The sequence below is a fragment of the Colletotrichum abscissum genome (assembly GCF_030869225.1).
Source record: "Colletotrichum abscissum strain IMI 504890 chromosome Unknown Scaffold_46.1, whole genome shotgun sequence".
NCBI lineage: Eukaryota > Fungi > Ascomycota > Sordariomycetes > Glomerellales > Glomerellaceae > Colletotrichum > Colletotrichum abscissum.
This window is the reverse complement of record NW_026850387.1, coordinates 115,924-142,170: the sequence shown is the minus strand read 5'-3', so window position 1 is coordinate 142,170 and position 26,247 is coordinate 115,924. Positions and strand designations below refer to the sequence as shown.

At 53.9% G+C, this 26,247-nt stretch overlaps 8 protein-coding genes across 8 annotated transcripts; 2 read left to right on the top strand and 6 right to left on the bottom strand.

Moving 5' to 3' along the window:
* Positions 1-1,085: 1,085 nt before the first annotated feature.
* CABS01_13578 (uncharacterized protein) lies at positions 1,086-2,409 on the bottom strand (the record flags this gene model as incomplete). The annotated part of the gene is made up of 3 exons (XM_060546920.1): positions 1,086-1,165; positions 1,225-2,058; positions 2,124-2,409. The coding sequence occupies 3 exons, from the start codon at positions 2,407-2,409 to the stop codon at positions 1,086-1,088; spliced, it is 1,200 nt and encodes a 399-aa protein (XP_060394744.1).
* Positions 2,410-7,622: 5,213 nt separating this feature from the next.
* On the bottom strand, positions 7,623-7,790 carry CABS01_13577 (uncharacterized protein; the record flags this gene model as incomplete). The annotated part of the gene is made up of 1 exon (XM_060546919.1): positions 7,623-7,790. One exon carries the CDS (start codon positions 7,788-7,790, stop codon positions 7,623-7,625), a length of 168 nt encoding a protein of 55 aa, XP_060394743.1.
* Positions 7,791-8,030: 240 nt separating this feature from the next.
* CABS01_13576 (phosphoglycerate mutase) lies at positions 8,031-9,579 on the bottom strand (the record flags this gene model as incomplete). Its single annotated transcript, XM_060546918.1, has 4 exons — positions 8,031-8,175; positions 8,407-8,518; positions 8,585-9,326; positions 9,544-9,579. 4 exons carry the CDS (start codon positions 9,577-9,579, stop codon positions 8,031-8,033), a joined length of 1,035 nt encoding a protein of 344 aa, XP_060394742.1.
* Positions 9,580-12,460: 2,881 nt separating this feature from the next.
* CABS01_13575 (WD repeat domain-containing protein) lies at positions 12,461-15,815 on the bottom strand (the record flags this gene model as incomplete). The annotated part of the gene is made up of 5 exons (XM_060546917.1): positions 12,461-13,737; positions 13,789-13,881; positions 13,929-14,498; positions 14,549-15,178; positions 15,236-15,815. The coding sequence occupies 5 exons, from the start codon at positions 15,813-15,815 to the stop codon at positions 12,461-12,463; spliced, it is 3,150 nt and encodes a 1,049-aa protein (XP_060394741.1).
* Positions 15,816-16,435: 620 nt separating this feature from the next.
* On the top strand, positions 16,436-17,482 carry CABS01_13574 (uncharacterized protein; the record flags this gene model as incomplete). The annotated part of the gene is made up of 2 exons (XM_060546916.1): positions 16,436-16,778; positions 16,845-17,482. 2 exons carry the CDS (start codon positions 16,436-16,438, stop codon positions 17,480-17,482), a joined length of 981 nt encoding a protein of 326 aa, XP_060394740.1.
* A 709-nt stretch (positions 17,483-18,191) lies between these two features.
* On the top strand, positions 18,192-19,767 carry CABS01_13573 (uncharacterized protein; the record flags this gene model as incomplete). Its single annotated transcript, XM_060546915.1, has 2 exons — positions 18,192-18,408; positions 18,623-19,767. 2 exons carry the CDS (start codon positions 18,192-18,194, stop codon positions 19,765-19,767), a joined length of 1,362 nt encoding a protein of 453 aa, XP_060394739.1.
* A 483-nt stretch (positions 19,768-20,250) lies between these two features.
* CABS01_13572 (Tpt1/KptA family RNA 2'-phosphotransferase) lies at positions 20,251-21,309 on the bottom strand (the record flags this gene model as incomplete). Its single annotated transcript, XM_060546914.1, has 2 exons — positions 20,251-20,934; positions 21,082-21,309. 2 exons carry the CDS (start codon positions 21,307-21,309, stop codon positions 20,251-20,253), a joined length of 912 nt encoding a protein of 303 aa, XP_060394738.1.
* Positions 21,310-22,330: 1,021 nt separating this feature from the next.
* CABS01_13571 (uncharacterized protein) lies at positions 22,331-26,125 on the bottom strand (the record flags this gene model as incomplete). Its single annotated transcript, XM_060546913.1, has 2 exons — positions 22,331-24,298; positions 24,611-26,125. The coding sequence occupies 2 exons, from the start codon at positions 26,123-26,125 to the stop codon at positions 22,331-22,333; spliced, it is 3,483 nt and encodes a 1,160-aa protein (XP_060394737.1).
* Between the last annotated feature and the right edge of the window lie 122 nt (positions 26,126-26,247).

Sequence of the window (26,247 nt, the reverse complement as noted above, 5' to 3'; positions counted from 1 at the left end):
GTTTTGATTCGTAGTGATTTCTAAAATCTACTAATCCCTTTATTTCCGTATTCCAGGAAAAACCCCCAACCAACCAACCAACCGGCCGACCAACAATGCCTCTATGCGTGGCCCCCAGACGAGCAATCAGGAACCCCCCCTCGTCTGCCCAACCAACCCATTCCCACCCTCTTTTGACGTTTCATAATCCCATTGTAAAATGCATTGTGGACACACTTCGTATATCGTAATCCCCACGTACCATGTATGAAGAACCAAAAGCAGCATGGAAAAGAAAAGAAATAGGTAGTTCCGAAGTCTTCGCCGACTACCTCAACCCGCAACCCCCCTTGCTTTCCCATTCTCATCTCATCCCACATAACGCACCACAACCAACTGGTATCTTCTTTTTTTTCGGCCCCCCCCCCCCCGGATTGTTAGTTGCGGAAACCAAACACAACAAAAAAAAATGCACAATGCTTTCTCTTTCAACTCCTTGTCATCAACGTTTCCCTTTGATCCATTGTTCCCATGTTCCATACTATCTTGATCCATGCGCACCGTTCACACCACATGCAACATCCCATTTCATAAGACTATCCCCCAGGAAAAACTCCCTCTCTTGCTCTCGGCGTATCCTGCGCTTGTTGCTGTGCCGCCCTCAATGGTTAAAAAGAAAAAACCCTTGCCCAACCCTTCATTTTTGGTACCGTGACCATGATTGCAGGGAAGTTGGGGGAAACCAAGAAGTGAAGGGAATGGAAAAATGAATGAAACTCCCATGTTGCTTTGTTCAACGCCCCTGCCCCATCATCAGACGCAAATCTTCGTCATCGTACACTTCTGGAAAACCAAGTTTTTTTTGTGTGTCTCTTGCACTTTTGGATAGATGAATGATTACACGCTTCGTGTAGCGTGATGTTTTGTGTATTCCCTTTTTTTTTCTTTTGGCAAAGTTGTGAGGGGAGCTGCTTCTTGCAGCTTTTCCTCAAAGTGTGTAGTATATAGGTTCTCATAGGAATGAGAAAATGAAGAGTAAAGAAGTGGATATCATGAGTAGAAGTAAAGTGCAAACTTGGGAGGGAGAGAAAGGTAAAAGGAGAAAATCAAAGACGGCTGTTTTGAATTGCTCGTCTCCTCTTCTTCCGTGCCTCCGCGGCGTCGAGCTGAGCTTGTCTTGCGCGACCTGGTATAGAAATTAGTTTCCATTGCTCTCGTCACCACTTTACAGTAAGGTAAACCTACCAAGCTTGTCGTATTGCCGCTTGTGCTCTTCCGAAACCCACGCGTAGGTGATGGCGCGCTCGGGGTGCATGCCCAGCAGGCCAATCGAGTTGTTCATCTTCTTCCCTTGCTCGCGGACGTCGCACTGGAACGTCTTTGGGTTATCGTCCTCGTCAAAGACGAGCAGGTTGTTGGGATCCGTGGCGGGGATCTGCTTGTTCTTGCGGTAGTAGACGCCCTGCAAGCCTTGAGGCCCACGCTTGTGGCCCTTTGCGGCGTCCTCGGGGAAGACGGAGGCGTACTTGGCCTCGACCTCCTTCCAGGACAGGTGGTGGTCGACGCGGAAGTAGTCGATGAAGTCGACCTGCTGGATCGTGTACTTTACGTTGCAGCGGGACCCCGTGGGCGAGCGGCGGGGTCTCCGGCTGGGGCTGCAGCCGGTCCGTAGAGTCACTGGTAACCTGTGCTGGAGACGGCGGCTGGGTGGCGAGAGGGGGTTGCGGTGTGAGTTGCTGAAGGTGGGCGAGGGGAGGGCGTCAGGGTAGGCCATCGGTGGCATCGGTGGCATCGGGATTCGGTAGGCGGTTGGTGAGGAGAGGTCCATCCTGGGTTCTTGGAAGGAGCCGAGGGATTCGATACTGCTTCGGCGAGGCCCTCCAGTCATAGCGGAAGGCATGAAGCTCGGGCTGGGGACGAACTCGGGCTCGGGGAGCCGCAGATCCAGTTCACGAAGGCGGGGGAGCGTAATCTGTGCCGTGCTATCCTTGGTGAAGGAAAGCTGGCTGTTGACGGAAGGGAGATCTGGTGACCGCGGCTCAGGGGATGAGAACTGAGAGTTTGTTGATCTCGTCATGGCTGGAGGTTGATGTAAGCTTCAAAGCCCATCTTGGATGACACTTGTAGTGGAAAGATTGTCCTACCATCTGACTTGATTGAGGTGAAGCTCTGAGTGGGAGAAGGAAGAGTAGGCGACTTGATGTTGAATGATGCCATGGAGGCCAAGGTGGTTGCCACTTCCACCTCATGACGCTGGCCCGGCTTTGTATCGTTACGAGCGTCCATGTCCATCCTGTCGTCGAAGCTGAATGATGAGAGGCTTGGTAACACCCTTGGTACGTCGTCGGTGCGGCTCTGGTGGTAACTCATAGCTGGCGGAGGCGGCAGTCTGTCCATGCCGTCCTGGTGATCTTGTAACCTGACAAACATGTTGTTTGATGTTGTAGGTAGTAGACGTCGAGGTCCGGAGTGATGATGGTATCCAGATCAAGAGTGTGTAAGCCAGCAAAGAGAAGAAAGGCAGAAATGATGCCTAACACTTGCGGAGATCTTGATCAAGTAACAACAACGTTGAAAAGTGTGAGATCTTTGGGGGCGAAAGGTGTGTGTTGATCGGGAGGAAGAAACAAGACGAGTCATCGACAACGGGTCAGACCCTGATTATCAAGTTCCCGGCCGCGATGGATCTCTGTCTCTGTTATATCTCTTTTTGCTCCGGGACCTCTCTCTCTCTCTCTTTCAAGTTTCCACACACGGTTGAGAAAGAAAAGAGCCAGGACCCCGGTTCGATGGGGTTGAGTTGAAGACCAGGTTTATCTCTATAGCTCCAAGCAAGGGCCAGGGAGATCGGGGCTCCGCTCGGAGGCTTCTGACAGCGAAAAGCCGTTTCTTATTTTTTCTTCGGTGCTAAAGCAGGCAATGTGCAGACGCAACCAAATGTGTAGATCCATGGCATGTATCATGCAGGTCGCCCAATCTGTCAGGTCTGGCTGGCGCCGAGCGCCCCTCATCCAGGGTCAAGATCCTGGCTCGTCACCTGGGGGAGAGACTGCGAGAGACTTGGAGTGAGAGGAGATGGGCGCTTCTCGTCCAAGTACATAGTGACCTAGCCGTGGGTGTGTCAATGTGTGGCTTTCCTCCCGTGCTCCCCCCTCAATTGTGTAATGCATGCCGTTGCAGGAGAACCATCTTCCTTACGCCACCGCCTTTGAATGGAGGCATGTAGCAAACAGGGTCGTGGCCTGTTTGGGAATGACGAGGATGGAGCGCGGGCATGCAACTGATGGCAGCAGCATCAATAGAAAGCAGCAGCAACAGCAGTACCTACCTACCTAGCAAGAGGAGGAGAGAGTGAGAGAGTGAGACGGGGAGGCGTGAACGAGGGAATCGAAGGAACCAGCAGCGCCCGCAGATAGCAGGTGGGGTGGTTTGCGAGATCACAGCTTGCAAGGGAGAGAGGAAGTCGCTCCAGTCGACGAAGCAGCCCAATAGTCGAGATGAGAGTGCATCACAGTATCCATCCATACCTACTACTTACAGTCTTCCGTGGAGGGCCCGGGTAATGAAGGGGAATAGTGCCATCTGTAGTGCAGCCGCTGCCCGATGCCCCCCCCCCCCCCCGGGTCCCCCAGTGCAGTGCAGTGCAAGCTTGCAAGCCCAGCTAGCAACCTAGACACTCCAGGCCGTGCCAGCAGCCTAGACTCAAAGCGAGAGGCAAGCGAGCGAGGGCGAGCCCGAGCCCCGTGTGGATGCCAGTGAGTGCAGGTGGTATTCGGGACCTGCTGCACAGTCGATATTCTCCTCCAGGGGCGCTAGTCTTAGATCGAGCTGCGCGTCACAACTGGTGCGTGAGGTGGTAGTCGCTCGGGGGCCAAGCCGCGAGTTCCACTGTCTTCCGGACGTAGCAGAGACGAAGAACGAACGATTAGATGCTCGATCGGGACACTCGAGGTGTGGGTATAAGGTGGAGATAAAAACACCCGCACACAACACAACTTCATCGTCGTCCGTGCCTCTTTTCGCTGGCTCCGCCCCTGTCGGGTAGGGATACCTTCTCACAGACTCACGCTCTTTACACTGTCGTGACGGTAAAGACTGAGTGAGGTGAACAGGGAACCGCCAGGCATATGCCATGTCTTCTTTGCTTCGTGTGACTTCAATCCCCATTTACTGTTGGACCAACACAAGGCTGCCATTGGATCGACTCGGGGCCCCCAAAAGCTGACTCCAAAGTTTGGCAGCCGTGCACCGGTTGGACCATCTGTTGTCGTCCATGGTCCCGGGATTTTGGAACTCATGATTGCAATAATAGATAATCCTTCTGCTCCTCCATCCCTCTCATCTAGAACCGGAGACAGGCTGTGTCCAACAGTGTTTGCTCTGATTGTTGTTCATGGCTCATTGTCGTTGTCGTTGTCGTTTTGTAACGGCCATCCCCCCAATCCCATACCCATGACATACCGCCCACATCTACCTCACCGAACAGCCATCCATGTGTTGTGTTTGCAGAATGGCTTGCTCACTTCACGGCAAGTCCTCGGCGTCAAGTCAAAGTCGGTGTGATTCTGAGATGCAGAATTGAGTGTCCTTTTGGCTTACCCACCCGCCTCTCCCCACACACACTCACATACCCGCCTCAAATCTCGCAGGAAATGCTCATCGTAATCTTTCAGGTTGTTGCTCGAGATACCTTTCTGATTTGGGAGAGACACACACTGAGTTGTACCCGCTGATGAGATGGAGGGATCGATAAATGGCCGCCCATGGATGGCCACGCGGTAGTCGTCGACTGCAGCCGCCTTACCGCCGCATTCTAGGGTCAGGAAAGACGGTTTGTGGGGCCGCCGTCGTGTCGAGTCTCTACTGCGTACAACCCGCTCATTCTCTTGCGGGGGCCCGCCCGACGAGGGTGCCAAAGTCTGGTGAAGACGCGGGAAAGGTTGGCAGTCTGGCAGGATTGTGTACGCTTAGTTTGGCGCTGACCGGGGGGAGGGGTGTAATGGTGTCAAGGGCCCCCCCCCCCCCCCCCAAAGTACGTAGTCATGTTCCATAATGAACAATCTGGATCTTCACCATGATTCGAGTCGGTAGGAATAAGAAACCACTGGCCGCCGCAGATTTCGATGGCCACAGATGGCGGCTGGGCTGGCGAAGACACTTGTCTTTAGGTGGAGAACCCGCTGCCACCCGGACTCTCCGCAAGACTCGGTCTATGGTAAGCATAATGCCGTAACGGTCTTCTTGTGTTGACTTGCAGCTCTGCTGCCCACTCATCTGCGAACCTGCTGCCGGCCGGATCACCGTCTGGCCAACCAACGGACCCCAGGTTTCTTATTCCATACAGCCAGAGAGGTATCTCATTACCCTGCCTGTCTCGTCTCGTCTGGACTCTTTACTAGACTCAACTCAAGCTTGCCGTCAAATTCAGGGATCTCCCTCCCTTTGTTAAAGCCACGCGACGATGCCTTGTCGAGTGTGAAATGCAGGAGGGTTCGCCACGCTGCATCTATCGTTCCTTTTTCTCTTTGCAGTTGCCTTTTACCGCTCAAAAGCTCTGACGACTTTGCGACTCGAACCAGCCGAGTCGTTAATGAGAAGACCCTTTGTGCTCCAGAAATACATCTCGAACCCATGTAATTGCTTGATTCTTGTTGGACCACCTTGAATCGCGGGCACGTTTCTGACTTGTTGGAGTTGGTTCTGCAAACCGTCGCATCGGGCAGCTTGCTCATCTCACAGCCTCCTACTCTGCGCCGTAAATCGCCCAACGTGCCACATGTGATTGCAGGAGGCCCCTTATGATGCTGGCTCATTTTGAATGGTACTGAAGTTAGAAGATGCGCTTGCCGGTTGATGGCAGCATTCGTACTACCCCACGCAAAATGCCTGTATGTAAATCATTTGCGGAGAACGAGCAAAGAAGCCTTGTGAACGGAACGTAAGCCACGAAATATGTGTTAGCAACCTTTATCCGTTGTACCCGGTGTATCCGTCGAAACCTTTGCATTCTCTCCAGTATTCGTATCAGCCCTGGTGCTAATGAGAGGAGCTCCGTGGAGCTATTCGGCCGAAATATTTTGGGTTGCCCGTTTCTGTACGTTGCATACGGTTTTGCCAGCCCAGCGCGTGTTTTGTTGGCAATAATACCACGTCAACCTATTCGCCCTGCGGATGTGTGGCTACCCGCAGTTGTTATTCTCCTGTTTCCTTTTGGAACCTGACCATCAACCTCGTCAAGCCAATACCCGCATTGAAATTCCGAAACAGACAAGCTCGCGGCTGGCTATGGGCCATGATCGACAGAAGCATGCCGCCCGATTAAGAATCCTCTCCTTGGTTAGCACTGTCTGCCGCCTTGGTAACACCCTGAGAGTTTAGCAATTCCCAAGCACGTCACACACCCCTCCATCATCACCTCTTCTGCAGCCGAACCAAGGCTGTACTTTCCTTTCCCTGCAAGAGACACATGCAGACTAAACAATATCGCCATCCCCAGTCGTACACATGGCAATAGACCCTCGAGGCCTGGTCCATGACCGAGCTCTTCACAAGGACGGTGAGCCCTATCCGACCCTCCTATCTCGCGCTGACGCAAAGCTGCCTTTGTCCACCGCTCTTTTGACATATGCGAGATGATCATGAGCTCCTCAAGAACTGCAGCTTGGCGAAATCGATGGTGTTGTGAAGGACTTGAGAGTTGCCGTGGCCACTGGCAGTACGCCCCGTGTACGATGTACTTGCTAGACTCAACAGGAACGCTCCTCGTTGACCAGCTGAGTCAAATAGTGTGAACCTACACCGCTAGGGAGGCCAACTTCGAGCCAGATCCGAAGATGATGCTAGGGGCTCGGCAAGGACACTAGGTGAGCGATTCGGAAGATGCATCCGGCACCGATCGGACCCCACGCAGACGCTAGACTAAACCTTCTACGTAGTACGGAGTAGGAGAATGGTAATTCGAAATCGACCGAAAAGCTGAGCTTGACAATGGCAAGCGGGCGTTTGATGTTGTTGCGTGTCCGTCCTTTGACCGTATCGTGACAGAAAAACAATTGTGCCAAATTTAGAGAGATTGCTTTGTAGGTATGCCTGCGGCAAGGTCTGCCAAGGTCAGTTTTCTTCAGCAAAGCGTCGTACCAGATCTGATACTCATTTCATTATTGCTATTATTCTGTATGCAAATATCCACTTCCCGGGGCCCAAGCAGGGGCCGAGCAATGAGCGAGCGAGCGAGGCTGCGTAGCCTGGAGGTGGCGGGCACGGAAGCGGACACGGAGCCGCGATGTTGAGCTGCACTGTGATAAGGAATCAGCCGATATTCGAGCTCTCGCCAGTAGACCCCGCGCAACCCTTCAGGAGCCAAGATGTCAAGGGATCGAAACCAGATTACCTGTTAGTGAACGGCAGCGGCGAGGCAAGGCGAGGCGAGGCGAGGCGAGACGCAAGATACAGGCACGTCAAGCGTCTTGCATGTGCTCATGACACAGGATAGACATTGAGCACCAATGGCTGCCTCAGATACGAAATTGGATTTCTTCAGCTGAAGGAGCCGATCTCGGTTGACAAAGATCAGACGGTGAAGGTTAGGAGGAACCATGTGCTTGCGGCGAGATTTCAGGCGCGAATTCGTGTACTGAAGGCATTCAATGGAGAGCAATGGGTGAGCAGTTGAAGTTGAAGAGATGGAACGATGAAATGGTGTGGCAGCTGTAAGATGAAAGCGACAGGGGTCTTTCTGTCATGGATTTGGGGCTAGCCGCTGCGCTGACTGGCTCGCAGATTTGATGGCACCCAGCCCGTGCCAGAGACATGCAGATGATGCATCCCGCAGCAGCTAGGCAAGTCTATCCGGCATTAGCTGCCATCGTATATCGGCCGCAAGGACGGATGGTGCGGATCGGTTTTAGTCAGGCTGGAGGACCTAGAACTTTGTTGCAGCCTTCGACCCTTCTGAGCGACCCGTCGAGGAACTGTCCTTTGTAGAATCCTGAGAATGAAAAGAAGAAAAACTGCAATGCAAATGACGAAGCACGCCGCCAATGAGCCAATTCCTAGAGACGATGATGACCTGCAGCTCTGTGGGGAGAGACCTTGTCAGGTTTCACTTTTCCTTCCACCACCACGCCGAGCGCCACTCCAGCGTCGGCCTGCGAAGAGTTTTCGGCCGTGGAAAAGGACTCGTCGCCAGAGAATCGCCTGTAGATGGTTTCCTCAAGTCAGCATACTTCCGAGGACAGCATCCGAAGATTCTCGGGCGGTGGTAGAGGAATACGGGTAGGGAAAAGAAAAGATAGGGAGGGGCGGCCCCTCGGTGGGTGTCGGGCAAAAGCAAGGGTGAGGGCCGGCCAAGGTCCCATTGGATTGATCTCAGCCAGGGCGGGCGCGCGAGAGTGCGGGTTGGAGCGGGAAGTCCATCTGAGTACTTACCATCCCCTCTCTTCTCCTCCGCTCAGAAAGCTGCAATCGCTGTTGAGCTCACATATCCACCCGCCTGCGACTCCCCGACCATTCCTCCACGACTTGGTATCCGCGATTGGGCCTGTTGGTTCCATTGTCAACCGTGAGCCCCAATAGCCTGATGATGACGTAGGGGTTCGAATCCTACCATCGGTTCCTGGAGTTTTTGCTGAAGAAGAGGGTGATTTTCTCCGGTACATGCTTAATCCACAGGTAAAGGCTCGGAAATCTTCCGCATCAATACTCTCGGGCATTTCGCCAGTAAGGACTCGGCCAAGAGCAATAATCGAGGCAGCGTGGGAGCACAGAATAACTGCACGGTGGCCCTGGGCGTCGCATTGCTCAATGATGGCTTGAACACCAGCAGCGACACGGTCGTGCAATTGAGCGATAGTCTCACCGTTGCGGGCGGGATAGACGCGGCTTTGATACGTGTCATCGATGTGAGGGAACATTGGCTTCAAGACGTCTTTCGAGGCTGGAGTCGGGTGCTCGAATGGAGCGGCGCCATACCATTCGCAGAGGCCGTGCTCGGGACGAATGGTGACAGCATCGGCTTTAGCGCCAACGTCTTTTTCCCGAAGGCGGTTGAGGTTTTCCTGGTTGAGAGTAACAAAGGGCGTGATAGTTTGCAGACAGCGATAGTAGGGGCTGGAATAAACTGCGTCGATTGGAGGCTCAACGGTCAGGAGGTGGGCGCCCAGCTCCTTGGCCTGGTCGACGCCATGGGCAGTCAATTCCGGATCCGCAGGTATACCTGTCGGTGACGGGATGGAGGCCGTGTAGCTTCCCGTGGCAGGGTCGACAAGCCAGTTGGACCGGAACTGAAGAACGCCAAGGCCGTTGTCAGAATGAAGTCTCTTGCTCAAAACCAGCAGGGCCAGCATCAACTGACAAATTCAAGAGAATTGCCCGCGGATCTTTATCAAGTACCAGGGTGTGTGGGTTTGGCGATGAATAGGTTGAAGAAGGTTTCATGAGTGAAACTTTTCCCCAAGCCCTCGTCTTCTCAGCCATTCTCGTTCTCGTTGGAACGTTGGTCTCGGAGATGAAGCCGGATACGAAAGGAGACTGGACAGAAACGGGCAGGGGGAAACGGATACTTACTCCATGGCGGGTGATGTAGATTACTTCCAATGACATGTTGGAGACTAAAGAGCAAAGCGGAGCGTCGCAAGTTGTATCCCTGGAAGAGGACCGACCAAATGGGGATAGAAAACGGGTAAGCAACGATGGGGTCGGCCGGGCGTATAGTGTTTGTCGTCGTGTGTCTCGTGTGTGTGTGTGTACGTGTGCGTGGTGCTTGTTGGTTCCAGGATAAGGTGAGGACCGTGAGGCGTGAGGCAGAACCGGGCAGGGTTCTGTGGCTGTGGGCAGGTCAGTATCCGTATGGAGTCATGGATGTTCGGTGTCTGGTCCAGGTCTCGGTAAATTGGGACAGGATGTGATGGAGGAGTAAGAGGAGTAGGAGAGGTTGGGTGTGCGTACGTCTGAGAGTGTTTGCGTGTGAATGAGTTTCCGTATGCGTGTGTGTGGGATGTGTGCGGGAGAAGACGTGGTGGCGGTTGGTTGAAGATGTCGTTCAACTAAGAGTGCGTAAAGAGCCCGGACCAGTTCCCCGTGCGCTTTGTGTTCCCCCAAACCAACGCAGTCACCCTGCCGAGGCAAATGGGACGGCAAGAGTGACCTGCCACGGGCTGGGAAGGAAGGGACCACTGGGCCAGGGCAGGGCACTCGGGGCAGGCAGGGCAGGGCAAGCAGGGCCAAACCTGGAAAGAGCCTACCTACTCAGACCAAAGTGCCCTGGGAATACATTGGGAATACCTACACGCTCCTGCCTACCACCCTTACCTGGTTAGAGTACCTGGGAAGGGGACTCTCGGTGCACCGTGATTACCTTGGTATCGTACGGATAATCAAGTACCTTTCCTAGCGAAGCTACGCCATTGGACACCTTACGCCAGTCCTCCCTAGCTTACCTCACGGGTGCGAAATACAACCACCTAGGTTGCCTTAGGTAAGTGGGGCCCACATCCTTCAGCACCTCATGGCATCCGAACACCCTCACAAGTGACGATCCTCAATGATATCCATCCACCCATCCCTCCACCGCACTACTGCTCAGGCACTCTTCTCCCGGTTCCGCCCCTGCCAGCCCGCGTTCGGGGCAGGTCACATCTCACTTTTACACCCGACACCATTGTCGAGTCCGGTCTGCGGATACTGGGTGACTGGATACGGAACCATGGGCGGCGGCTGCTCAGGGCTTGGGTAGGTAGGCTTGGGGCGACGGATGCCTGCCTGCCACGCACCACCTCACGCACCACGCACTTGTGGGTTGTCAAGAGAATCGACGAGCGTGTCAGGCAGACGACACACATTACGGAGTACCTACACACATCACACATCATCAAAACAGGGTGTGGACAGGCCGCTGACCGGGACACTGCAATGGGCATCACCCGGGAATCCCAACGTAGTATTCCACCGACCGGTCAAAGTCCCCGCAACCTGGAAGATGTGCAGGTGATCGATCAACCTGCAGCACGGGCGCCGAATGTGACAAGTCCAGGCCTCACCGAGTCCCAGCCCAATTCTGCATTCGAATCCGTACAAGGCAATCCAGCGCCAATATCGTGTCGCTATTGGTATTGTCTGTGGCTGTGGTTGCACGGAAAGGGGCTGCGGGAGTACTCGATGTGTACCTACACATTCTTTTTCTCTCACACACGCACACACTCCCTTGCGGACTACACACACGCTCGCACGCACCGTTGAAGGAAGGCTATGCGGCAACGCATGCTGCTGACCAGGGCCTGGTCAAATCTCCGCAACACCCTTTCCGCACCCGTTGCAGAATGTCAAAGAGTCTAGAATCCTGAGTACCTTATTATCGAAGAAAGTTAATTCTTTCTGAGTCATAAGTATAAGAATATAGTTTTAATAAAATAGTATAGTACCTACTTAGTACTTAAATTAAGATACTTTTTTAAGCTTATTATAAAAAAAAGATAATTATATTACTAACTACTTACTATCGAGGTCCGTAAGTAGTACTATAGCTTTAACTATAATAGCTTTGCCCGTAATAAGTAAAAAGTTTAATTATAAGTCCCTTAAAAGCCTCTAATTAAGAGCTATAAGAGCCTCTAAATTAAGTTAAAATGCTTATTAAGATATTAATAGCTAAACTAACCTTATAATAACGACTTTAATAAAATACTTAATAAATAACGTTAGAATTTTTGTTAACGTTAAGTATAATTTACGAAGCGTAATAACGTAGCCGTAGAGTATTACTAATATATTTTATATTAAAAAGGGTATTATTAATATTAATAAGACGGATAGGGCCGTATTAATATAGTACCTCGGCTTCTTTTTATAACTCGAGGATAATCGCTTTAAATAGTATTAGAAATTTATTAAAAAGCTCTCTCGAGTACTTTAATATATTTATTACTATTTTTATAATAATAAGACTCCTAGTGCCTACGTATAAAAGTAGGTTACTTATTTCTAAATAGTAATATTAGCTTATTAATAAGCTATTAAAACTACGATTTTAGCGATCCTTTGATAAGGGAGAGGGTAAAATAGAAGAAAGGATAGGTAACTTATAAAAAGGGTTAAGGTTAAATAGTGCGGAATTCGAGGGCAGGGTAGCGTCTATATATACTGCGGCAATCCTCTAGTAATACAAAACGATGGAGTTAAACAGTGAGAGTCCAGAATCCATCTGCAAGAGTCCATGAATGCAGATACATAATCATGTCATAAGTATTCCGTCACAACCACCCGACGGGACATAATAAGAAACAACCCTAGCAAAACACGGGGCACATCGTCGTCGGCCGCCCGTCGCCCGTCAGCAGTCATGCTTGCAGTCGGGGCCCTTGTTTATGATGCGCCCTCTCTTCACCTCTCCTCTCCTCCCCTTGCCTCCTCCCAATCCGCCCCATCCTGTGTACCAAATCCTGATCCCGACTCCATCTCACCAACCAGGCTGCCCGCTCATAAGTGATCAGTGATAGTTCAGCTCTGGGTTCGCCCTGAAATTGCATCGACAACGGCACTCGGGTACCGGACACTTAACGTGCCTCGTGAACCACTGCCTCGCATGGTCCAGATGCAGAACGTGTTCGCATTTCAAGCAAAACGTTGGGAAGTTGGCTGCCATCCACCTCTCCGGCTCACCGTTGTGCTCCGGTCGGTCAGATCTCGGAACGCCCACCACCTCAAGACACACAACACACCGCGGCAGATGCCGACCGCAGTTGGGACAGCTGATTCCCGCATTTATGCTCGTCGCCATAAGGGGGTTACGTGAATCAGGCGCCCCAGGCGGCGGTCCCGACCCGACTCCTCCCTGTCCAGCGAGAGTCGTCTCCGCGTCGCAGTACACGCACCGGAGCGCAATCTGGCGCGAGGGCGGCTTGATCGTTGGGCGCTCACCACGCTTGCTCTTCTTCGTGCTCTCCACCTCGAACTTGGTCCTCTGGAGGAAGGCCTTGTGCCGCTGTAGATATGTCCTGTACGCATTCCTCCAAGCCAGGCAACGGTAGTCGTCAATGTAACGTGGCGCACATATCGACATGACTAGCGTCGCCGTCTGGAAGTCGTTGAACTTCTCAACGTATTTGGCGAAAATGTCCACCAGCCTGTCCGTTATGCCCGTGAGAACAATGCCCTCAATATCTCCCGTACTCACAGCCATTGAGACCTGTTCGTTGAGCCACTTGGTGAGTTGCTCGTCGCTAAAGTTCCGCACTGCAACGTAGGCCCGGTCTGACAGGGGCAGGGACTTTTGGTTTGCAATGGCGAACCAGTCTCCCGTGGCAATTAGTGACGAGATTGCCCTTAGATAGGGGTCCGTTTTCGATGCCACGGCCTCGTCGAAATCGAGCTGCTCCTTGTTAAGGTGATGATTGCTCTTTCCGATGAGTTGCAGGGCGAGAGAGACAAATAACAACTCTGGGTGTGTTACGCTCGCCGTCTTCAGAATTCCAATCGCCTCCTGCGTGTTGCCCTTGAAGAGAGCCCGAGCTGCTGCCATCGTGTGTGCCGTTGTCGGATAGTCTTGGCTGGGATCGTGTGTCGCTGCTCCCCTGGCTTCATGTGCCGCCGTATCCCCCCATTCGCAGATATCTAGACACAGCTGTCTGTGGAAAGGCTTCTTGGTGTGGATGCCTTCGTACTTTGGTAGTCGCCGCTTCTTACAAATGCTTCCAATACACTTCTCCCACAACGTCGTTTCGGGGATCGGAGATGCCTCTGGAAGTCTGGATGATGGCTTCCGGCCTGCTACATGTTAGTCACGGATCTGGTGATAGCAGCGGACTCTTTACGGACCCAAATCATCACACCAGATGGTACAGACGCCCATATAACTAAGGTCGAGCGGCGACAACTTCATGCCTCCATCCGCTGCAGCATCTTCGGCGTCTGCTCAGGATTAGCAACAATAACCCTAGTGCGTTCGTCCTGCTCACCTGAAATCCAATCCCACATATACCGCAACCACGGATCATCGGCTACCACGACACGATTGACACTGCAATCAAAAAGGTACTTCTCCTTCGCACGAAGAAGCATGACGTGGTCTAGGAGACACTGTGCCTTCGTCGACAAGTCCTGAGCCTTCAGGGGCAGCGAAAGAAGAGATTCATGCATGTGACGACACGAGACCGGCCCATCGGTAGACAGTGATAACTGGGCGAGCGAGCTGACTGATTCTTCCATGATGGAGCTCTCGCCGCCATTCGCATCTGCTTTCCTTGCCTTCTCCTTAAGTTCCGTTCTCAGAGCTCGCATCTTTTCTGCAGTAGACTTGGACTTATCGATGGGCGACGAGGAGCTGGCATCATTGCCCGTCAACCTACTGTTGAGATCTGCTGCAGAGAACTGTGACTGCAATGTCTGATCCACGATAGTCTGAACATCGGCCTTGTCGGGGCCAAAAATAGGAATGTCGGACAGTGCTTCCTCAACAAACAAGGGACCGAGCATGTCAGAAGACTGGGACGGCTCAAATTCCATAATCTCGTGGTAAGGTCCTCCTTCTGTATGGTGTGAGCGGTCTTTATCTCTCTAAACAGTCTGGCACACGTACCTTCTAGTCCACGATGTGGTGGTTGCCAAGGTGTCAGCTTATACAGATAATCAGAGGTATACGACGGTTGTTCGAGGATCTCAAAGGACCCATTGGCCCGCAAGACGAGGAGACGAGGCTGCAGGACCGAAGAGTCGAGCGTCACCCAGTCAAAAGAGACAATTCTGTCATTCTTCCTGCCGCTATCGCCGTATTGAACATCCATGTCGTGGGATTTGTGGACCTCGAGAAGCTCTGGGCTACCTTCAAGGGCCATGTCGCGATGCGTTATCTCCTTGTTCGTCTCCAAGACCTTGAGCTGGCCGGATCGAGACAGCACAGCCAGGAGACCCCGTCGGTCTCGACAGTAGCGCAATGAACGGACGATGGAGTGCTTGCTTTCGCTCAATGAGGAATCGTCATCCATCTCAACCACTCTGTCGAGTCTCAAGGCTCCACCCCACGGAAGGTCGTCCTCGTCAACGGCGCCCAGATAAGATGGCGAGGCAACTGGACGAGACGTTGCTCGTCTATCCCAAATCATGATGCCAGGTTGATCCAGTGCGGATGATGCGAAGTAGTTCTGGTCAGCGTAATCGATGGCCAGGTTGTTGTTACACTTGGTCTGGAAGGTCACAACAGCGCCAGGTTCTGCAGTCAGATTAAATTAGCAGGTTTCTTTCGACAAATTGTGCGGTTGCTATTTACCTCGCAGGTCATGGATGTGTAGACCTTGGGCTTTGATACCGACCACCAGCGTCTTTGGGTTATCTTCAAAGAATTTAACGCTCGACACTGACACGCTGTGTTCCAGTCGATATGCTGGGTCTGAGAAAGCGTGGAGATCCTTGGGAAAGCCTTTGGCGGCCGTATTCATCGTCGACAACCTGTTTACGTCCCAAATGTGTAGACACTGATCCATGCGCACTCTATCCAAGCCAACTGCAAGAAGACCCTCGGTGTTGAATGCCACCGCCTGACATGTTCTTGTCATTTTGAGGTTCAATTCAATGTAGGCGTTGGAGTTGTCGTCCATCCTGAGCAAGTTGACGACGCCCGTTTGAGTGCCGACGGCCAGGAGACCTGGGACCGTTGGCGACCAGTCATAGGTAGTGAGCGTTGGGAAATCATCGTGCTTTGAAAGTCTTGTGTAATCGAAGCGGTTCCTCTGTGCAAGTCCGGTGGGCTCATATAGCTGCACGACGCGATGTTGCAGGTTTATGTGGATAAAGCTGTCGAAGCCGGGTATCTGCGACCATTTGATCAGTCCAGGCTCCGGGCGGTCCATGGCGACCGCACGCGCCTGAATATCGTAATGAGCTCGGCTTTCTCCTTTCTAAGTCGAATAGCGAGAGAGAGAGACACCTATATCAACAATGAAAGTCGAAAGAGCGCTCATCCATGAGCTGCCTGGACAAGCCCGTGAGTGATGTGAGCCGTACTGGATGAACTGGTTCGCTATAAGCTGCGCGGTAATGGCGTTTTGCCTGAGAAATTCCGAGATTGTTATGGTCCCAACACCGATTAATGAATGATCTTGAAGATGAGGTATGCAAAGAGAAGTTCCATGCCAGTAGTCGCTTTCAATCAGGTATCATCTGGAGTCGCTGGAGCTTTGGGTGGGACTACTTTACTTTGAGATCAGTGAGCCGTTGTAATTGGGACCTGTCATTGGCGCGCACAGACCAGTCACATTACCAGTCCCATTTGGGACTGATAAGCACCCCAGGTGGGGTCGGCAACTTCCTTGAGGCCGATAACGAGCCAAATTTTTGAAAGAGAAGTTCGCGATGCCATCGTCAGTTCTTCATCCTCCATACAGCATTCTGGCCGACCTCAACCGACCACATCGCAACACCACAATTCAAACATAAATCACGCAGGATATTCACTACACAATCAATAGAAATGGGCACGAAACGAGCGTATTCTGAGGTCGCCGCGGAGGGTACAATCCCGGACGACACCCACGAGCAACAGCAGCAATCGGGCTCGGAAGACGGCGAGCACGAGAACAAGCGGTTCAAGACCACCAAGAAGAAGTCTAGGGCGAAAGAGGGCACAACAAACTGGAACAAGACGCGCTCGAGAGATATCAGAAGACTCTTGCAGAGCGGCAAGCAACTGCCCGCTACGAAACGCAACGAGCTGGAACAAGAGCTGGAGGCGCTGCAGGAGAGAGTCGAGGAGCACAACTTCAAGAAGAGGAGAGGCGACATGATTCAGAAGTACCACATGGTTCGATTTTTTGGTTCGTCTTCGTCATTCCTTGCATCAATGTCTATCAGCTAACCCCGTTTCTTTTTTTCCTTTGCAGAACGGAAAAAGGCAGAGAGACTACTGAAGCAGCTCCGCAAGAAGCTCCAGCAATCCGAGGATCCCGAAGAAAAGAAGCGCCTCGAGGCCGAGGCCCACGTGGCCGAAGTCGACGTCGCCTACGCCCGCTTCTTCCCCCTGATGGAGCGCTACGAGAGCCTGTACCCCAACAAGGACAAGAACGCCAAGGAGGAGGGAGACGAGGACGAGGCCGAGGAAGAGCAGCAGCAGCAGAAAGAGCAAGCGGAGGCGGATGCGGATGCAGATGCAGATGCGAAACTCTCCAAGCAACCCAAGGCCCTGCAGTTCCTCCACGCCGAACGACCTAAGATGTGGGCAACGATCGAAAAGGTCCTTCCGGAAGGCGAGGTGGCCCTGTACCGGCTGCGCGATCGCAGGTCACCGGCAGACGGCCCCGCCAAGCGCCAGGCCCGGCCGCAACAGCCCGCGAGACAGACGCAACAGACCCGGCCGCAGAGAGTCAAGGAGGAGGACCCTTGGGTGGCCAGGTCGAAGAAGACGTTCGAGAAGAAGAGGGATCCCAAGCAGCCGATGAACCGGAGGGAGCGCAGGGCGGCTGACAGGAAGGCCCCCGCGAAGGTGGAAGAGGAAGATGACGGCACGGGCTTCTTTGAGTGAGGCTCGGAAAAAGAAAGCAAGCAAGGTGTTGAGCGTTTTGGTAGTCAATAGTATACCCCCTAAAAGTTTTATGGGATCACGTCAATGGAAACCACACTTTGATAATGTTGTCAGCTCGAGCACATTTACTGCTCGTCATATCGCGTATTCTACGGCTGCCCACTGTTAGTTGATACATGTCGTTTGAAAGTCATCTGAAGTCATACTGAACCTGCAGTCTTAACATTAGGTATGCTGAAGACCAGGCTGCAATAATGATTAAACCAACATCTATAATAGGCGGATAAACGACGAATCACGTTCGCCAGATTGATTTGACTTCCATTGCAGGTGCGTCACGGTCGTCACCACGCAGAAGTGGCAGCCTCCTGCAGAACACCGCTTTGGCCCAGCCAAGAGAAGCAGCCACACTGGACAGAGCGGCCAGAAAACGCAACCCCACCAACGTGGTTAACCTTCACCCGTCTCAACCCCTCCGTTTCCTCCTTCTCATACATCAAGAAGAGAACATCTAATGGAATACAACATGATTCTCATTCATGTTCTTCAGCTTTAGATGCCACATAGACATCCTCTCATTTTCACTCATAACCTATCGTCACCCGTGAAACCAAAGACCATAGCGCGCACCATAGCCGCAGCCGCAGCCGCAGCAACTTTAACATACGGAAACGCACACTCACACCCACGCGCGCAACATACACACGTAATGGCAGGAGACCCGTCATCAAACGGCACAGCCGTCCAGCGCGTAGACTGGTCGGCCCTCCGAGCCTACATTGCCGGCAAGGAAGCTTTCGAGGCAGAACACGGCCGCCCCGCCCCGCTCACGGATCACGAGGTCTCGGCCATCGCCATCCTCCTCCGTCCGGCCCCGCGACCGGAACCGGACTTGGGTAAAACGAACTGGCTCGGCCTGTTGAATCGTGAGTTGAAGCACTTTTCTTTATACACCATACACTTCTCTTTACAATTCCCTCATTCTCCGCATCGGATCATGTATCTATTCGAGGCTGGGAAAGCAACCTCTTCCCCTTTAACCCCAGAGCATCAGAATTTCTCTTGATCCGAAGCATTAAACCACCTTCATCGAATTTAATTTCCTCAAACCCATACTAATCAAATATCCAAAACATACAGATTTCCAACAGGTCAGAAACCAAAAAGTAACCTTCACCGACGAAGCCCGCCAGGAACAGGGCCTAGGCAAGGCCAAAGAGCTCCGCTGGGCCTGCTCAGCAATGTTTGACAGCACCGGCGACGTCTTCCCCCAGCCGGGCTACGGCATGGACGCCGGCGAAGACGTCTCCCGCGGCGGCGCCGGCCCGTCCTTTCCGGGCAAGAAGGACGCGAAGCAGTGGGCGGCCAAAGCAGCGTGCGAGTGGCTCATTGACAACGGGCACATGATGCCCTCGGGCGACCTGCCAAAGTTTCCCAAGCCGTTTGCCCCGGCTGCTAGTGCTGCCCTCGCTGCCGCCGCTGCTGCTTCCGCTCCAGCTCCAGCTCCAGCTCCAGCTCCTTCTCCCTCTCCTAGTCGTGGCGTCTCGTCCGGGTCAGTCCTACCCTCCAAGAGATCCCCGCCGAGCTCGCCGCCAACAGAAAGCAGTGCCGACGCGTCGAGGAAGAAGCAGGACACAAACCAACCTCCAAAGACATCTCCATCGCTACCAGCTCAGGCACCCAGCACCACCGCAAGCAACAGCACCAGCAGCAGTCTTCCCAGTCACCAAGCATCACCTCCCACATCCACTCAACCCCCCAGAGCGCCGAAATCAACTCTCCCCCTCAACGTGACAGCATCACCAACCTCCGCGGCCGCCCAAGACTCGACGACTACATCCACGGCGAGTACACCCTCTCTCGGCGGCGCCGGCGTCCCTATCACCACCTCCGCCGCCGCCGCCACGGCGCAGTCCCAGGTCCCCACGCCTGCCATCTCTCCCGTGCCAACCTCAACGCCAGCACGGGTATCAACACCTGCAACGCCAGGGCAAGAGTCGGCAACAGCAACGACATCAGCAGAGAAGCGCGTCCGCGACCTCTGCGCGCAGCTCCACTTCCCCGTGCCGCGGTACGTCTTGACGCCGGACCCAGCGCTCGAGGACTTCTGGGAAGGCCGCGCCGACTTTGACGGCAACCCGCGGATCCCAGACGACCTGGGTACCGTCCGGCGGGTGTTGCATAAGAAGGCTGCGAGGGAGAGGATGGCGGATGCGATTGTGATTTGGTTGGAGGGGGAGGTCGTGAAGAGGGAGAGGACGGCTAAGCTTCTGCTGGGGAAGTGATTGTATGACGGATAGGGGCGAGGGTTCGGGCGGTTTCATGGAGACTTGAGTGGTGATTATGAGCTTGTAGATGGATTCTTGAGAGTAACCTTTGTGGAAAGGGGGCATGTCAGATATGAGGAGCTTTGAACGCAGAGATACATAGGGGGTCGAGGTTCGTTGGCCAAAAGTATGCCAACAGCACAGCAACAATCGCTTCGCTTTCAAGAGACTTGCTAAGGGGAAGTTGTGAAAGGACCGCCAGCTACCCATATCATAACTTATATCCTTCTTCACGTTTGACTAAAACGAGTAGTCTTATAAATGGCCACGGTAGGACGTCTTCTGCACTCGCGGGTCCGGAGGTTCATCAAACTGAGGTTAGTGGGCCGTAGATCCTAAGAGTCCTCCTTTTTGCAACTCGCGGAAACCACATGTCTATGCCTAACCCATCTGTCCCTCTGCAATGTGTCTAGGTCTTTCTTCCGCTTCACCATCACCACCTCAAGCCTTCCCTCCCCTTCTCCCACCACCACCACCACCCCTCCCGCCTCTCCCCTTCCCAGGCGGCGCCCTCATCCTCAACCCCTCAGGCAACTCCCCAACCTTCTCCCCATCCCTCCAAAGCACACCAATCCCGCTCCCCTCGTCCCTCGCAACAACCTCCCTAAACAACCGGCACGGCACAACCCCCTCCCCATCCCCCTCCGTCAACACGACCCCGTTCTCACTCACCCACCACTTAATCCCCTCCTCCTCCCTCAACGCCCTCTCGACATCAACATACACCAACACCTCGGCATCCTTCCTCATCCCGCTGACGACGCCCTTCTCATCGCCGGGTAACCCCGTCGCAAAGTGGACCTGGTTCCGCCCCATCCTCTTCAACCCGCCCGACGCCTCAATCTGCTTCCAATACGCAAAGTACGTCCCGTGCACCGCCACCGCCGGCACGTTGCCCGCCTCGAGCGTGAGGGGGGTCAGCAGGCCCGCCGACTCGACTTTGATACTGTGGCCCTGGTTCGCGCGGATCAGCCAGTCCGAGGGCTCGGTCGATAGCTCCGCGCTCGTCTCCGCCGTCGCCGTGGGGTTGAGTGTGAGTGCGAAGCGCTGCTTGTCCGACGTCGTGACCGCGGCTTGGATGTCGGAAAAGGTTACCTTGAGAGACTTGATGGGACCGTATGCGAGCTTTTTGTATCCTCGTTAGTAGCTGTTGATGAGTTTGGCCATGAGACGGGAGAACCATCATGTCTACCCTCCAAGAAGACAAATTCTTCCCTGATACTTATCATCTCTCATTTATGAAAAGGGAAGTTAGAATTCTTCAAGACTCACCACCTTGTCCAGGGGCGCATACCCGCCCTCGTCAAGCTTGAGACCCGCGTTCTCAGCCTGGTGCCTCAAAAGCTTCGAAAGCGCCTTGGAAACCAATACCTCCCTCGGCTGACCCCCTCCTCGACCACCACCGCCTCCCCTTCCGCCTCTGCGTCCTCCTCCCCCTCTCTTCTGTTGCTGCGCACTGTCGCCAGCCGCGGGGGCAGTCTCTTCAAATTGGTCGGCCATTTCTCCGTTTTTCTGGGCCCACGATGATCGAAAGTGAGCTGGAAACAAAATTGAACCGGTGAACTTTTGAGGTTCAAAAGTCGTCTTCCACCTGGTGTAATTTCTGGTGTTCCCTCTCGCGGTCGAGGAAGGTGGTGCAAGTGGGGTCCGCGACCGAGTCGCAAACGTCGCTGAGGAGCGTAAACTCGGCGGTCTCCTTGAACTGAAGCCCAGAGAAGCGAGCTGTTTGATTCGTCTGGAAGAAGAAGAAGATCCAAAGAGGCGGTTTGGCATGTGTGAAGACGTTGGACGAGAAGAAAGCGTGTAAGACGTCTTATGTATAAAACCTCAGTGTATGCAGGTGAGGTCGGTCGATGTGTGAAGTCGGAGTTGGGTTGGGCCCAAGACCCGCTTAAAAAAACAGCCCTCCTTTCCATGGTGAGTGGCTCATCCAATGAACAAAGCCCCCCTTCACCTGTCAAACATACTTTCACTTCCTTTTGGTCTCGCCGTCGGTGAGTCAACTTGTCAGCTCAACCAAATACCTCTCAATACAACGGATGCAATGGCGGCCTCGGACGCTCACGCATTAGGGCCCTGGCGTGTTTATGGCTGGTCCGCTGGCGATGAGACCAAACTCAATCGCAGCGCTAAGGCGTCCCAGATGTACATACTCACAGTTGCATGGAATCTACATCCTACCTTATGCGCAAAACGTCACATCTCTTACAACATCACGTAGTCTCTAGCTGAGAAAAAAAATTGACCAAACAAGTCAGAAGCATCCTATGCTTCTGTCCTTGACCTTTTGTTTCCTATGGACTGCCCGATATACAAATGCTCTACTCCAGCCTGTTTTTTTTTAACGGGAAAGGCGGATCCCAAGAAATCAATCGACCTTCCCTCGTGGATTGTCATACAAGTACAGAGTAACCGCTGCCGAGCCCATGCGGTGTTACCATATGCAAAACAAGAATGACGCCAGCGTGAGAATAAGACATCTATGATACATTCATCCGTGTGACTGTGATTCGTAAAGACGTTATCGGTAACTGCCCGACTGAGCAGCCGTTGATGAATTCGTTATCGTGCTGTCGCGATTCGGTCTGCGGCTAATGCTGCTAGCCCGGTTCAGCAACGAAGTGTGACTGAGAGAAAAGTGTCGCGGCTGCGCAACAACCTGTTGCGGCCGTTCTTCGGTGACTTTCTCGGCCGACGAAGGTTGTTCGCGTTCTGGAGTTCTTTCCAGATATCGGCGCGTCGCCAGCGATGGTGTGGAAGGCGCAACCAGCCGAGAAGTGATAGAGGAAGCTCCGAACCGTCTGCGAGGCAGGGCAGAAGAAGCTGGTGATGAGAGTTCGTTGGAGTTGGTGTTTGAGAGGTAGGTATGAGAGACTGCGCGGGCCGGTGTGGTGAGCTCTGTAGCAGCGCGGGACGGGGCGCGAAATCTAGATTCATCTTCGTCTTCGCCGCCCACAGTTCCCCTGCGTGAGCGAAGAAGTGACGTTTGACGTCCATTCTCGCGGCCTGCTGCTTCGCGTGAATCCTCCGGCTCCTCTGTGCCTGCTCGTCGGGTCCTCAGCATGGAAGACCTGCGGCCATCCTCAGGCTCTTCGGTAACAGCACGGCGCGACCGGCCAATGAACAAGGATGACTTTCGGTTCGCCATTTTGCTGCTGTCGCCGGGGGTGCTAGGAATGGTGCCGGGTGGAAGGGCAAACCTGGGACTGGGGAGCGAAACCGGGTTAAGCATGGTGTTGCGCCTCTCTTCGTATTTTGAGAGGGCCCTCGGGCTCGTGACCGTGGTAGCATTGGCCTTCGGGAGAGTCTGCTGCTCGGCGGACGTTATGCTAGGACGTCGCTGGCCAGATGATCCGCCGGTGAAGGTCTTGTTGATAGTTGGTGTGACTGGTGTCGTCGTTTCCTTTGGTGTAGGAACGTTGACTTGGAGAGTCTTGTTGCCAGCCGCTTCTTCGCTCAATGCCAGGACTAACTCTGTAAGGCTTCGGCAGATGCTGTCAGCCTTGCGTCGCAATTGACGATCCGTCAGGCTGGTGCCGACGCCAATTGTGCTGGCACCGCTGGAGATGGGCCCGGGCTGACCTGCCGTCCCCATCATGTTGGCCAGTGCCAGGGCGTCTGTTGCTGCCACCTCGAGTGCCTTGGCCACCTCTTCACTAAGGAATGGCTTGGACTTATTGACAGCAGAAAGAAGGATGGGTTGCTGGACCTCGCGTTGTGAAGACGTCGTGCTAATGGCGTCGGTGTGGGGATGCTGGCTTTCGGAAGCTCGTTTCGGCGAGGTGGACATGGTCGTGTTGGTTGCGGTCGGCGGGCGATCGTCTGAGGCTCTTGACATTGCGGCGCCCGACGTCTTGGGTAACTTGCCGGTCAATTCCAGGCGATGGATACGGGACTTGAGATCATCCAATTCATCCCACACTGTCGACGGTGCGTTTGTCGATGCTGTCGCCGTCGATTCGGTTCCCTCGACTGTCGTTGCTGCGTCTTGGTGCGTTTCGGTGCGTGGTGCTTCTATCGATTTAGGAACCAATGGCGAAGAGTTATACGTACGCGTTTGGCCATATGACAAGTTGGATTGTCTGTACGCCGAGCTGCGCGCAGAGTAGCCGGTGTTGCTGTCTGTCAAAGAAGGCCTTCTCCGTGCATATGGAGAGTTCTCTCCCATCGGATCCTGAAAGGTAAAGGACCGGGGTGTGTTGACGGTTGAGCGAGACGAAGATTGATGGAATGTCTTTACGCGACCAAGGTCTTCGCCGGGATGCGCGGATGAAGGCCGGTCTCGGGTCAAAGGCGATCGGTACGCCAACGCGCGAGCCATTGGGTCAGCAGCGCTGTCGTCCTCTGACGATTGGCGTATTCTCTTCTTGGAGGTTTCTTGTTGATCGGACAGACGGCGACTGATTTGGGGTGGGGATACAGGATGATGATAAGACAATGGAACAGCAGCGGAGAGGGGTCGGCGATGCGAAGATCTTGCGACACGGGCCTGTTGTTCATCGTCAGTAAGCTCACGTTCATCCATGGCGAAACTCTATCAACATATCCAGTACGCCAGGATTAGCGTCACCGGAGCGTGGGAAATGAAGCAGCGCTAGAGAGGTGGTGGACTATCATATCCAAAAGGGGAATTTGAATAGGAAAATGTGGGAAGAGCGGGAAGATCAAGCAAAAAGATACGGGAAGACGGCTTGATATCGTGGCGAACAGACGCCAGCCATCGCAGGGCACGGCCGTTTGCATCGCGCTAACATATTTCCCGAAACAACAACGCAAACCCATGAAAGATGGCTAAACTTACTATGGTACTTGGCTGCTCCGCTGGCGCAACCTCTTTAGAGCCACGGCGCGTTGGTTCCTGCCTGGCGATTTTCATAAAGACGTCACCGGTCGTGTCGTCGGCGTCGGCTGACAACGGCGGTGTCATTTGCGAATAGTCATCGTCGCGTCGTCCTTCAAGGGCGCGCAGAGTGCGGTCGCGCTGATTGGAGTCGGCGTAGTCGTCGCCAAAGTCAAAAGAGCGCATGGTGGAGGTGCTACTGTCAAGTCCCAGACTTCGACGAGACCCGGATGAGCGAAAGGAACGGATGGGAGCCACGCGCACCGAGGTGGTCGGGGTGCTGGCGGTGGTGGCTTTGAAGGATACGGGGGGTCGCGAGGCTATCGACTTTCGTTTTTCATCTGTCGGGCTTGCGTTCTCCAAAGTCTTTGGCAGTATCAGCTCACGCTGTCCCTTGGCCCAGTCCTTTGTTGTTTTGTCGCCTTGGGGTTGAGCGACGTCGTCGGGAGTGTCGGGGGCTTGCGAGTGATCGGTATCTGCGGATGGTGACTCGCTATCGGTCGCATTCGACTCGCGGGATCGGTATGCAGCCGCACGTCGAGTTTGCAGTCGGGAGAGAGGGGCAGCAGGTGTCTTGAGATCTGCGACGTTGCTGTGGGATGAGATGGACTGCACGATGACGGGGCGGTCGGGATAAGACGCGGGCCGTCTTGGTGAGGTGGCTGAAGCTGCAGGGGTGGACTGGGTAGCAACCTGATACGTTGATGCGCGGGAACGAGGGCTGAGTTTTGGAGGCGACTCGGGCAGTTCGTGGATAGGACTCGAAATCCGAGGTGAGAGCTGGGACAATTGGCGATGGGAGGGACGCCGATCGTGTAGTCGAAGTGAAGTCGAGTGGGTGTTTTGGGGGGGGATGTTGTTTTCCGGGTCGACGTTGTGTTGTTGTGGCTGCTGGTGGTGCAGCTGCAAGTCTGACGTTGTTGGCAGGGTGGTGGGAGAGGCGGTGTCAGTGTCGGTGGTTATGCCAATGCCAATGTCAGTGTCAGTGAGGGCGCCTGTGTCGGTGAAAGTGATTGTGTCGGTGGCAGTGCCAATCGCAGGTGCCGAGTGAAATTCGTTGGATGTTGGAGTCGATTTAGGCGAGACAGGCGACGGCGGGATGTGGTGCAGTAGTGAGGGGAGCACTAGGCGTGGGGATTGGTATTGCTTGTGTAAGTCGGCGAATCGAAAAGCGGGAAGCTTGGACGAGTTGTGGCTCAGCCGATGTGCGTGATAAGGTGAAGAAGGTGAATTTGCTGAAGATGTCGCAGAAAGTGAGGGAGTATGGAATGCAACAGCACTTTGCGAAGAGAATGAGGATGAAGGAGACGCGGACGCGGACGCGGATGCGGATACCGTAGCAGAAGAGAGCTGTGTGGGATTCAGAGTCGGGGCATGGCCCGCAGCTTCGAAACCACCATCTGCTGGTACTGGTGCTGCTGTTGCGGGTGCGGGTGCGGGTGCTGGTGCTGGCGGTGCTGCTGTGGCCGTGGCCATGTTCGCGTCGGGGGGGGGGGGGCTGTTAGGGGTCGGGTGGTGCCTCTGCTCTCTCTCAGTCAGGAAATCCAGGTTCGGGGTCCGCTTTCAATTCGCTTCGGTCGCTGCGCCTGCGAGTCTGG